This window comes from Neophocaena asiaeorientalis, unplaced genomic scaffold, assembly GCF_003031525.2.
Source record: "Neophocaena asiaeorientalis asiaeorientalis breed wild unplaced genomic scaffold, Neophocaena_asiaeorientalis_V1.1 scaffold331, whole genome shotgun sequence".
Taxonomy (NCBI): domain Eukaryota; kingdom Metazoa; phylum Chordata; class Mammalia; order Artiodactyla; family Phocoenidae; genus Neophocaena; species Neophocaena asiaeorientalis.
This window is the reverse complement of record NW_020172138.1, coordinates 641,558-654,951: the sequence shown is the minus strand read 5'-3', so window position 1 is coordinate 654,951 and position 13,394 is coordinate 641,558. Positions and strand designations below refer to the sequence as shown.

The following is a 13,394-nucleotide window of genomic DNA, read 5'->3' as shown; positions in this document are numbered from 1 at the left end:
CCCAGAGGTCTCTTAGGCTGTCTTCATTTCTTTTCATTCTTTTTTCTTTATTCTCTGTCACCGCAATGATTTCTACCATTCCTTCTTCCAGGTCACTTACCCATTCTTCTTTGCCTCAGTTATTCTGCTATTGATTTCTTCTAGTGTATTTTTCATTTCAGTTATTGTATTGTTCATCTGTTTGTTTGTTCATTAATTCTTCTATGTATTTGTTAAACATTTCTTGCATCTTCTCAATCTTTTCCTCCACTCTTTTTCCGAGGTCCTGGATCATCTTCAGTATCATTATTTGGAATTCTTTTTCTGGAAGGTTGCCTATCTCCACTTCATTTAGTTGTTTTTCCAGGGTTTTATCCTGTTCCTTCATCTGGGACATAGTCCTCTGCCTTTTCATTTTGTCTATCTTTCTGTGATTGTGGTTTTCATTCAGCAGGCTGCAAGCCTGTAGTTCTTCTTGCTTCTGCTGTCTGCCCTCTGGTGGATGAGGCTAAGAGGCTTGTGCAAGCTTCCTGTTGGGAGGGACTAATGGTGGGTAAAGCTGGGTGTTGCTCTGGTAGGCAGAACTCAGGAAAAGTTTAATATGCTTGTCTGCTGATGGGTGAGGCTGAGTTCCCTCCCTGTTGGTTGTTTTGCCTGAGGCAATCCAACACTGGAGCCTACAAGGCTCTTTGGTGGGGCTAATGGCGGACTCTGGGAGGACTCACACCAAGAAGTAACTCCCAGAACTTCTGCTGCCAGTGTCCTTGTCCCCGCAGTGAGCCACAGCCACCCCCTGCCTCTGTAGGAGACCTTCCAACACTATCAGGTAGGTCTGGTTCAGTCTCCTGTGGTGTCTGCTCCTTCCCCCTTGGTCCTGGTGCACACACTACTTTGTGTGTGCCCTCCGAGAGTACAGTCTCTGTTCCCCCCATTCCTGTCAGTCCTACAATCAAACCCCACTGGCCTTCAAAGTCTGATTCTCTGGGGATTTCTCCTCACTTTGGCAGACCCCCAGGTTGGGAAGCCTGAGGCGGGGCTCAGAACCTTCACTCCAGTGGGTGGACTTTTGAGGTATAATTGTTCTCCAGTTTGTGAGTCGCCCACCCAGTGGTTACGGGATTGATTTTATCATGATTGTGCCCCTCCTACTGTCTCATTGCAGCAGGAGTCTTTGGATGTGGGGTATATTTTTTGGTGAGTTCCAGTGGCTTCCTGTCAATGATCGTTCAGCAGTGAGTTGTGATTCTGGTGCTATCGCAAAAGGGAGTGAGCGCAAGCCCTTCTACTCTGCCATCTTGAACCAATTCAAAAGTACAGCTACAATTAAACTAAAACTAACGATACCTAGAAAACTTGGATGTTAATCTTTTCTACATTTTTGGGAGAAAAAGACATCAATATAAAGACCAAGTTGTTACATTAATAGGAGAAAGGGATTTATTCAGGAAACCTTAATTTCTCTTCAATCAAGATTTTTTTCCAAAACAATGAAAATTAATGAAATATAAAATGAGTTCTTTAATACCCTGAAATGTTCTCACTTACCTGAATAATACACTCCATGAGATATTCTTGAGCCAAAGCATCCCTGCAATTCACAACTTGCTCCAATATGCCAGTCAAAACAATCTGAAAAGAGAAAAAAAAATTTTTAGGAGTTAAAAAATTATTTTCAAAATCCTAAGTAATTCCTCTAATAACACATTTGAGCTATTAGTTTAAAAGTCATATTTTAGATTTTTCTGACATATATATCATTTCTAGACTAAACTTTGAAATTTTACAGAATTTTTAAATAAAAAATTCTGGGTTTCTATTTCATAAAAGCCAAAGTCCATGTCATCAGTTTTTTTTCTTTTATGGTTTGTCCTTTTTGTGTCCTAGGAAAGCTTTATGTAATTCAAGGTTACAAAGATTTCCTTCGTGTTTTCTTCTAAAAGTTTCATAGTTGCAAATTTCACACTTATGACTTTGATCATTTTTTTTTTAGTTTCTCTACATGAAAATGGGTTGCAGTTTAGAGGCTTTGTTTGCATACAGATGTCCAATTGTTGCAGAATCACTTGTTGAAAGGTTGCCTTTGCACCCTTATCAACAATAGTTGATTATATACATGTAGGTCTGTTCTGGATCATCTCTTCTAGGGGTCAGCAAACCTAGTTTAATGCCCATTTTTGTAAATTGTTTCCACATTGTATTTCCCTGCTTTTGCACTACATTGGCAGAATTTAGTAGCTGCAAACTATATGACTTACAAAACCAATAGTTAAAATATACTAAATCTCAATTTAAAGAAAACTGGTATCTTGATAACATTGAGTCTTCTAATCCACAAGCACAGACTCAAAATATATATCTTTTAGTTTATTTAAGTCTTCTTTGATTGTCAATGGTTTTCAGTGTAATATTATTTTTAAAAATATTTCAATTTTAAAAATCAGACTTCAATTTACATCTCACGACATAAGAAAAGATGAGAAGTAAAAAGATATAAACCTGTTTATAACGTTCCACATTTACACCTTCCAACTGACTGAGGCGCACCAAATTTGTTCCCACTAAAATCCTTAGTTCTTGTCTTTCTCGTTCTCTTTTTTCTCTATCTCGGCTATGTCCCTGATGCTGCATTCGAACCCAGAGCTTGTTCATTTCTGCAAAGTTGAGTAGTACAAAATCCATGGAATCACTGATATCACCAGTTGTTTCTTCACTGCAAAGAAATGGAAAAATCTTTATATACAGTATTTAAATTATAGGAAAAATTACTACTATTCCTCTTCTTTGTGCATTTCCTTCTTACCTCTTTAATACACCAAATGCTTTATGAAAGACACTTTAAACCTCACTGGCTCAGTGCTCAATTTCAAAGGGAACAGACTCAAGAGAAAAAAACATCAGGGAGAGGACACAGTTCAAGTGTAAAGGGACAAAACGCTTCCCCCACCACTCCCTTTCCTGGGCCAACTAAACTTGTTCTTGGAATTGTATTCCATTAATTCAAAAGGCCTAAAAAAGTTGACACTTACAAGTGTCACTGTTATCTCATCATTTTATTGTTGAATATTTTATGTTTTCAATTGGAGTATAAGCTTTGTAAGCTCTGCAAGGGAAGATACCAAGTATTTCCTCCTTATTTTTACATCTCCTAAGAAGGTGAACTTAGGAGTTTTCAAAATTTTTTGCTTATTGCCTAATTAAATGCTCAAAACTGAGTCAAATCATAATAAAGCAAATAACCTCACCATCTTCTCTACACCATTAAATTTTTGTCTTTTCTAAACCATTTAAACTTTTTGTCTTGTGCATTGGTTAAATTTTTATTAAAGTTTTTCTTTTGAAAAGGAAATGATGCAGATATACTAAAAACCACTAAAATATACACATTAGAAATAAATGAATAAACTTTAGAAAAAGGGAATTAAGTTCCTCAATCAAAGGAACATGTCTCATGAATAGTTCACCCAGTTGGATGAGACCACAGCAGGCTGACCATCTACCCTTTTTGTGGGATAAAAGCACAATGGACTTGGATGCTGGAATACTGCTCACATAAGAGATAGGGCTCTCTCTGAATGGCTTTTTGCTTTCTGTTTTGGAGTTAGTATCTAATTTGTGTGCACAGATAATTGAAATCACTAATACTCTGGGGTAACTAGAAGTTGACAAATTATAAAAACTGACAGACATTCAAGAAACAATATGAAAACTGGCTAGCTCATAGAAAAAGTTAAGCATATTTCATTATTTTATCACAAATACCATTTTCAAAATGTAACTCATTTAAAAAGTCACATTTTCAAAGAATATCTGATGGAATGAAAAAAATGCTCTCAATTATGTTGCATGAAAAAAGCAGGTACTAATAATCCACACATAATTTTCATAACAGTACATTTTGTATCACATCACATATACTGAGGAGTTCTGTGTCTCAAAGGAAATCTATGCTACCAGTGGGGATTCCCTGGTGGCACAGTGGTTGAGAGTCCGCCTGCCGATGCAGGGGACATGGGTTCGTGGCCCGGTCCCACATGCCGCGGAGTGGCTGGGCCCGTGAGCCACGGCCGCTGAGCCTGTGCGTCCAGAGCCTGTGCTCCGCAACGGGAGAGGCCACAACAGTGAGAAGCCCGCGTACCACAAAAAAAAAAAGAAGAAAAAAAATGCTACCAGTGGCTGACTCTGGGCAGGAAAATTATTGATATTTATTTTCTTCTATATACTCTTCTATACTTTTTGTATGTTTTACAACAAAAAAATACTACAATTAAATCAAGAAAGAAAAGCACTTACTCTGTTGGCTCTCCTTCATCAGGTAAAATGTTTCTGGTACACTGAAGTAGATAATTTCGAAGAAATAGACCTCTCAAGGGGTGCTGCACACCTCGGCACATTTCTACCAAATCTTTCAGAATATCTTTCCTGGATTGAGGAAATGACTTGACATATACAACTCCAACTGTGATCAACAGATAACTAGAAGAATTATGAGGCAACATTAGATTAGAAATATAAAATACTCAAGTCAAGAATTTGATTATATTCAAACATAGCATATACAAACATTAAAAAAACAAGACAGGGAGCAGGTTTTCTCCTGCACAATGAAGAAAATATCGTTTGATTTAAAATATAACTGTTTACTGACACCCCTCCATTTTTATATATATATCATCACCTTTAAACACATTAGGTCTCTTATAATTGTCATTATATTAATTTTTCTAGTAGTCAAGAAATGAAACAAAATATGTCCATTTTTCCTATTTCCAAAGTTCCTCAATAATCTATAAAAAGTAAAACTAATTATACTCTAAAACCTTAATCACTGTCGGAATGTTAACCTCTATTCGTTAAGAAATTAAATAACCTTAAACTTGGTTTAAAAAAGCTGCTGATTTTAAAGGATATAACATAAAGTGGGAAATGCAGATATAAAAGCCCTCACAGTCTTAATAACTTACAGCCTTGGGATAATGTTTCCAGCATACTGTACAAGTTCATAGAGATCTGCCACTTTTCTTCCTTTAGCAAACTCATCTGTCAGGTAAACTTCCAAGTAGTGCAGTTCATCAGAAATAGCCATATCTTTTAATTATCATTAAGGATTCAAAGCTAAGTCAACCTAAGCAATACTCTGCAACTTGTTGGAGTCATTAAATTATTGGGCAAATTTCTGTTTTTCTTTTTTTTGATATTGCCATTTCTTTATTTAATTTATTTTTTGGCCACACCACGCAGCTTGTGGGATCTTAGTTCCCCAACAAGGGACTGAAACTGGGCCATGGCAGTGAAAAACTAGAATCGTAATCACTAGGCCACCAGGGAACTACTGTATTGGGCAAATTTCTTAAATGTTAGTCATGTATGAGAGCATTTTTAAATTAAGTAAAGAGAGAATTTCTTCTGGGCTTTCCCTACTTTAAAATGAGGGTTTTAAAAGATGTCTGGTAAAGCAAGGCAACAAAAACAAGATTGCCTGTCAGACTACTAAAGGGTTTTGAAATGGCAAAGCATTGATTTCCTTTCCATATCAGAGTCCTGCATTACAAAATCTTAGCATTAAAGAACCAACTGCCTAGGGACTTCTCTGGTGGCGCAGTAGTTAAGAATCCGCCTGCCAAAACAGGGGACACAGGTTTGAGCCCTGGTCCGGGAAGATCCCACATGCCGCGGAGGAACTAAGCCTGTGTGCCACAACTACTGAGCCTGTGCTCTAGAGCCTGCGAGCCACAACTACTGAGCCAGTGTGCTACAACTACTGAAGCCCGCAAGCCTAGAGCCTGTGCTATGCAACAAGAGAAGCCACTGCAATGAGAAGCCTGCGCACCGCAACGAAGAGTAGCCCCCGCTCACCGCAAATAAAGTCCGCGCACAGCAACGAAGACCCAGCACAGCCCAAAACAAATTAAAAAACAAACAAGCAAAAAGAACTAATTGTCTAATACTTTCAATAACCTTCATGAGAGTCTGAAAATTGAGATGTAACAACAACCCACTTGAAATTTATGCATAGAAAAAGGGTTTCTGATACTAAGTTTTTCTTTTTCTCACTGAGCACATTTGCATGGAGGAGTACTATTTGGTTAAGACAATAACACAACTTCAGAAAAACTTAAGGAACAAACAAAATATGGCCTTATCGAGAAAAAAGTATGATCAAAATGTTCATTCTTCAACATTCAAAAGATACAAAGTTCATAGTAGCTCTTTGGTGATAACATAGAAGTCCGAAGTTCACCAAGCATATTAGAAGCATGTTTCAGAGCATCCATAAGCTTGTTTTTGTCCTACAGAAATACCAAGAGAATTGGTGAGAATGCTTAATTTAAATAAACATTTAACTTGGTTATATAAACTCTTTCACCAAGGATCTGTTACACGGTTTTATAAGTATACAGCACCTAAAGTATTTTAATCGCATAAAAATCAAGTTTAGTTTCACCCTGCCTTCTGTTTACTGAAAAGAATAAGAAACATAGCTCCTCACCAGGGCTGCAAAGCTTAGCAAATCTAATTTATCTAGGGCTGCAAGCTTCCTGGCAATAACTCGTCTTTACAACCCCTAGCAACACTGAAACTGTAACTCCACCAATTCATATTTTACCTGCAATAAAGAAAACTGGCATACTGATCCTTTTGAAGCAAGATACTATTCTGACAGTGGTTTGGTCATAGGTTAAATACTCTTCAGAGATGTCTGGAATGACTACTCCTTTAATTATGCTTTCCTCCTCACAATGTCCATGTGGCCCACTTAACACATAAATGCAGACAATTCCTTTAGATACAGGAAACACTATTCATACACAGAAAGAGACAGAAGCAAGCAATAGCAAGCTCCATGCTCACCCATTTTCTCCATTCCAAGAGTTTTGTTTTTACAAATTGGTTTGAGAGAAAAGCAATACAGTAGATACAATTGGTTAAAAGAGCATATTACTAAGCTTTAGAAACTCTAAGACACTTTACAAAGGCAAGATATTATTATCAGCATCAACACAGCAACTTACAACTTGAAGTACCAGCCTATTTGGTTCCATTTCTTAAATTTTAATCCAGAGAATTTATAGTTTCTACACAGATAATCTCCTAACCTTTCAGAATATGAAAATATATAAATAGGTCTGATTTTTAAGGTAGTTCCTGAAAAAAATGTATCTATTCAGGACAGAAATAAAATCCTTCAAGATAGGGGGGGAAAGCTGAATAATTCAAGTTGAAAGCATTTAAATCCACTTGTTCAACCAATATTTATCAAGCAAGTACTGTCAAGTACTCCTCAGTTCTGAGGTACAGAACTAATGAGGCTAGTAATTCAGGTGAGATAGGGTATGGTGATAATATAGTGACATGTAAATAGGAGTCAGGATCTCTTGTCCTCATGGAGCTTACATTCTGGTAGGGAAGACAGACAATCTCAAAACATAAATATAATGGTAAGTAAATATTTCAATAGGGCTATCTGTTGAAACTGCTCCAAGCAGTGCTTGAGGGAAGTGGGACTGAAGATTAGATTTATCAGAAGCAGTAGTGCTATACAACTTTAGAGAACACTGCATATGTGTTCTTAGGAATACACAGACTGCAATTGTCCTTCTTACCAGGCATCTCTTCATCTGGAATGACTGGACCTTCACAGCCTGTATGGCTTCATCCAAGAGCTTTTCCTGCTCATCCTGAGGTGACTGCTGTGTTGTAGGCTGAAAAATTTTTTTAGAAACCTCCCATTAATGTCTCATTAGCACTCTCTTCTAGTAAATCTGTTCTTTCTATATTTCCCACCATACTTTATATTTCCAAGGCTTTCATATAAGACTCATTCCAGTTCTACATGTCAAACTAATTTATCAATTTTTGACAACTGAACAGAGAGCTGTGCCATCACTGAAGTTAACAGCGTAAGATTGCTGAAGGAGAAAAGTAATATGTACAGAGAATTTCTTCTTCTCAGAAACTGACTCAACATTCCTGTAGCAGGTTGGCTTCAAAGAAATATAAGGTGGTAGTTTATCTATGTTTATCTGCCTATGTTCTGCTAATACACTCTGAATTCAACTGGAACATAACCAATCTGTGGTGGTAAGTATAGTCTAACCCAAATCTCTAAAAGCCTCTCATCTGCATCTTAGTCTATTCTTAGGCAGACCAAGGAACTAGTTCATGAGAACACTTATCCCCTTAGGTAATATATAACGAGGGACTAAACAGCTTAGAAATAAAATAGCTAAAATTATTGTCAGTGAGCTGCAGTAGAACACCATAAAGAGTACTCTCCTCAAGAACCTACCTTATCATTTCAAATATGGAGATCTACAGTTATAATGAACGAAATACATCTATATAGTCTTCTCTTTGCCATCAGAAAAATCTGCTTGCAAGATGAATTAGATCCACCTGTCAAGCAGTGTTAACCACTCCACCCCTTATGTTGTATAAACACTGTGTTACACCTCTACTACAGCAGGTATCACATTATAATTATAAATGATGGCCATTTTTACATCCTTGGGACCCAACACATTGCCTGACACATAATGGATGCTTCATAAATGTTCACTGTATGAATGAATAAGCTGGTTTTAGATTATGTTTTTAATAAAAAATGACTAAAGGACCAACAGATGAGTGGATAAACAAATTGTGTTATATACATATAAGGAATATTACTCAATCATAAGGAGTGAAGTATTGATACATGCTACATGAACTAATCTAGAAAACATTATGCTAAGTGAAAGAAACCAGACACGGAAGACCACATATTGTATGACTCCACTGATACGAAATACAGGCATACCTCAGAGATACTGCATGTTCAGTTCCAGACCACAGCAATAAAGCAAATATTGCAATAAAGTGAGTCACACAAACTTTTTGGTTTCATAGCGTGTACAAAAGTTATGTTTACACTGTACTGTAGTCTATTAAGTGTGCAATAGCATTATGTCTAAGTAAACAATGTATATACCTTAATTTAAAAATAACTTATTGGGGCTTCCCTGGTGGCGCAGTGGTTGAGAGTCTGCCTGCCGATGCAGGGGACACGGGTTCATGCCCCGGTCCGGGAAGATCCCACATGCCACGGAGCGGCTAGGCCCGTGAGCCATGGCCGCTGAGCCTGCACGCCTGGAGCCTGTGCTCCGCAACAGGAGAGGCCACAACAGTGAGAGGCCCACACACCGAAAAACAAAAACTTATTGCTAAAAACTGCTACCCATCATCTGAGCCTTCAGTCATTTTCTTTATGCTGGTGGAGGGTCTTACATTGATGTTGATGCTACTGACTGATCAGGGTGAAGGCTGGGGTGGCCGTGGCAACTGCTTAAAATAAGACAACAATGAAGTCTGCCTCAGCGACTGGCTCTTCCTTTCATGAATGATTTCTCGGTAGCATGTAATGCTGTTTGATACCATTTTACCCATAGTAGAACTTCTTTCAAAATTGGAGTTAGTTCTTTCAAACCCTGCCCTGCTTTATCAACTAAGTTTATGTAATATTCTAATTCCTTTATTGTCATTTCAACAATCTTCACAGTATCTTCGCCAGGAGTAGATTCCATCTCCAGAAACCACTTTCTTTATTCATCTCCTCATCTGTTAGTTTGATCATGATATTACAGCAATTCAGGCACATCTTCAGGCTCTACTTCTAATTCTAGTTTTCTTGCTATTTCCACCACATCTTCAGTTACTTCCTCCACTGAAGTCTTAAACCAGTCAAGGTCATCCATGAGGATTAGAATCAACTTCCTCCAAACTCCTGTGTATGTTGATATTTTGACCTCTTCCCATGAATCACAAATATTCTTAATGGCTTTACTTTATCCAGATCCATCAAAGGAATCACTAACTATGGCAGCTATAGCCTTATGAAATATATTTCTTAAATAACAAGACTTGAAATTCAAAATAACTCCTTGATCTGTCGGCTACAGAATGGATGTTGTGTTAGCTGGCATGAAAACAGTATTAATCTCACTGTACATCTCCATCAGAGCTCTTGGGTGACCAGGTGCATTGTCAATGAGCATTAATATTTTGGAAGGAATCCTTTTTTCCTGAGCACTAGGTCTCAACAGTGAGCTTAAAACATTAAGTAAATTATGTTGTAAACTGATGTGCTGTCATCCAAGCTTTGTTTTTCCATTTATGGGCACAGGCCCATAATTCACAAGGACCCTAGGATTTTAGGAACGGTAAATGAGCATCAGCTTCAACTTAAAGCCATCAGCTGCATTAGCCCCTAACAAGAGGGTCAGCCTGTTCTTGAAGCCAGACGTTGACTTCTCCTCTCTAGCTGTGAGAGTTTTGTCTACATTGAAAATCTGTTGTTTAGTGTAGCCACCATCATTCATTGTCTTATCTAGACCTTCTGGATAACTTATTACAGCTTCTACATCACCATTTGCAGCTTCACCTTGCATTTTTATGGTACAGAAATGGCTTCTTTCCATGAACCAACTTCTGCGAGCTTCAAACTTTTCTTCTGCAGCTTCCTTAACCTCTCTAAGCCTTCAAAGAACTGAAGAGAGGGCCTTGCTATGGATTAGGCTTTGGCTTAAGGAAATGTGGTGGCTGGTCTGATCATCTATCCAGACCACTAAAACTTTCTGCGTATCAACCATAAGGCTGTTGTGCCTTCTTATCATTCATGTGTTCACTGGAGTAGGACTTTTAATTTCCTTCAAGAACTTTTCCTTTCCATTCCCAGCTTGGCTAACTGGTGCAAGAGGCTGAGCTTTTGACATGCCTTCCTCACCGAGCTTAATCATTTCTAGCTTTTGATTTACAGTGAGAACGTGCAACCCTTCCTTTCACTTGAACACTTAGAGGCCACTGTAGGGCTATTAATTGGCCTAATTTCAATATTGTTATATCTCAGGGAATAGGGAGGCTCAAGGAGAGGGAGAGTAACGGGGAACAGCCAGTCGGGGGGCAGTCAGAATACACACATTTATCAATTAAGTTTGCCCATTCATATAGGCACAGTTTGTGTCACCCCACAACAATTACAATTGTAATATCAAAGATCACTAATCACCAGAACAAATATAATAATGAAAAAGTTTGAAATATTCCAAGAATTACCAAAATGTGACACAAAGTAAGCAAATGCTGTTGGAGAAATGGCGCCAAAAGACCTTCTAGCTGCAGGGTTGCCACAAACCTTCAATTTGTTAAAAAAAAAAAAAAAAAAAATGCAGTAAAGCAAAAGCACAATAAAACGAAGTAAGCTTGCATCCAGAATAGGTAAATCATCCACAGAAACAAAAAGCAGACTGGTGGTTACCAGGAGGGAGAGTGGATGAGTAACTGCTTAATGAGTACAGGGTTTCCTTTTCGGGTGATAAAAATGCTTTGAAACTAGACAGAGATGGTAGTCATACAACACTGTTAATGTACGAAATGTCACTGAATTGTTTGCTTTAAAATGGTCAATTTTATGTAAATTCTACCTTAATAAAAAAGAAAAATGACTAGAGATAGAATGCCTCTTACACAATGAACTAGGAAGATGGAAGGCAAGCACTTACTTATAAACATGAAAGTTAAATCTGGTCTGCTCCATTATCAAAGACAATCAAAACAACACTTAATTTCGAGATTAACAAAAAGCACATAAAACCCACTTCTGAACTAGAATCATTCATAAAAATAGAATACTTTCTTGGTCTAATTTTGGAAAGAGGAAAGAAATTAATTAAATAATAAGCAATGCCAAGCATCTCTCTATCTTTTCCTGTGGCAAACTCTAGTAAACTGAGTTTCCCTGTGACCATACTTCTTCATAAACATATATAAATTTCAGAGAAAAAGTTATGTATCTTTTAAACTGAACACTAATTTATACAACAGAACTATTAGTGTAAAATGCTGGCAAGGAGAACATCAGCATTTAAGGATTCTGACTTCATGAAATTCACTGTTCATCACGGTCTAGCCATCTGAAAACTTCAGGAAGACCAAGCTATGGTTTGGGTTTTCTGGCTCTAAACTCTGGATGCAATAGATTTAACAATTATTAGAATCAATGGATTTCACTAGATTCAGATGGCCAACTTAGAGATAAATCAGGAAATTTTTATAATTTTTAGTGTGGTTAAAACATATATAACATAAAATTTGCCATTTTAACCATTTTTAAGTGTGCGGTTCGGTAGCATTAAGCACATTTACATCGTTTTACAGCAACTGCCACCATCTATTTCCAGAACTTTTTCACCTTTCCAAAAGGAAATTCTGTGCCCATTAAATAGTAACTCCCCATCCGCCGACTTGCACTCCAGGCAACCACCACTTAACTTTTTTTCTCTAGGAGTTTGACTTCTCTCTAGGAGTTTAATCTCATATAAGTGGAATAATACAATATTGCCCTTTTGCGTCCAGCTTATTTCACTTGGCATAATATCTTCAAGGCTCATCCATGCTGTAGCATATGTCAAAATTTCCTTCTTTTTAAGGGTAAATACTTCATCATGTGTATATACCATTCTGTTTATCTGTTCGTCTGTTGATAGATATTTGGGTTGCTTCTACCTTTTGGCTATTGTGTATAATTATATAGCAAATAAAACTGTGGTTATAAACAGATTACAAGCGGTGGGGTGCTGGGAAGATGGCAGAAGAGTAAGACGCGGAGATTACCTTCCTCCCCACAGATACACCAGAAATACATCTACAAGTGGAACAACCCCTACAGAACACCTACTGAATGCTGGCAGAAGACCTCAGACCTCCCAAAAGGCAAGAAACTCCCCAAGTACCTGGGTAGGGCGAAAGAAAAATAAGAAAAAGCAGAGACAAAAGAATAGGAATGGCACCTGCACCAGTGGGAGGGAGCTGTGAAGGAGGAAAGGTTTCCACACACTAGGAAGCCCCTTCATGGGCAGAGACTGCGGGTGGTGGAGGGGGAAAGCTTCGGGGCCGCGGAGAAGAGCATAGCAACAGGGGTGCGGAGGGCAAAGCAGAGAGATTCCCGCACAGAGGATCGGTGCCGACCAGCACTCACCAGCCCGAGAGGCCTGTCTGCTCACCCGCCGGGGAAGGCGGGCCTGAAAGCTGAGGCTCGGGCTTCGGTCGGAGCGCAGGGAGAGGACTGGGGTTGGCTCCCCTCTTCTGGGGAGCCTGTGCAGCCCGCCACTGCCAGGTTCCCGGGATCCAGGGACAACTTCCCAGGGAGAACGCACAGCGGGCCTCAGGCTGGTGCAACGTCACACCGGCCTCTGCCACTGCAGGCCTGCCCCACACGCTGTGCCCCTCCCTCCCTCCAGCCTGAGTGCGCCAGAGCCCACGAATCAGCGGCTCCTTTAACCACGTCCTGTCTCAGCAAAAAACAGACGCCCTCCAGCGACCTACACGCAGAGGCGGGGCCAAATCCAAAGCTGAGCCCCTGTGAGCTGTGAGAACAAAGAGAA

At 38.8% G+C, this 13,394-nt stretch overlaps 1 protein-coding gene across 2 annotated transcripts in view; it reads right to left on the bottom strand.

Annotated features, from left to right (window-relative positions):
- Nucleotides 1-13,394, bottom strand: part of VPS35 (VPS35 retromer complex component) — a 38,808-nt gene that overhangs the window by 21,123 nt on the left and 4,291 nt on the right. Inside the window, exons 2-7 of one of the 2 annotated variants that reach the window (XM_024752074.1) lie at nt 7,581-7,679; nt 6,170-6,266; nt 4,941-5,064; nt 4,270-4,452; nt 2,476-2,689; nt 1,525-1,608 (exon numbers count right to left, since the gene is read on the bottom strand). In XM_024752074.1, the coding sequence (XP_024607842.1) occupies nt 1,525-1,608; nt 2,476-2,689; nt 4,270-4,452; nt 4,941-5,064; nt 6,170-6,266; nt 7,581-7,679 (801 nt within the window). The remainder of the gene's footprint in view (nt 1-1,524; nt 1,609-2,475; nt 2,690-4,269; nt 4,453-4,940; nt 5,065-6,169; nt 6,267-7,580; nt 7,680-13,394) is intronic. The other variant, XM_024752083.1, reaches the window with a different exon arrangement.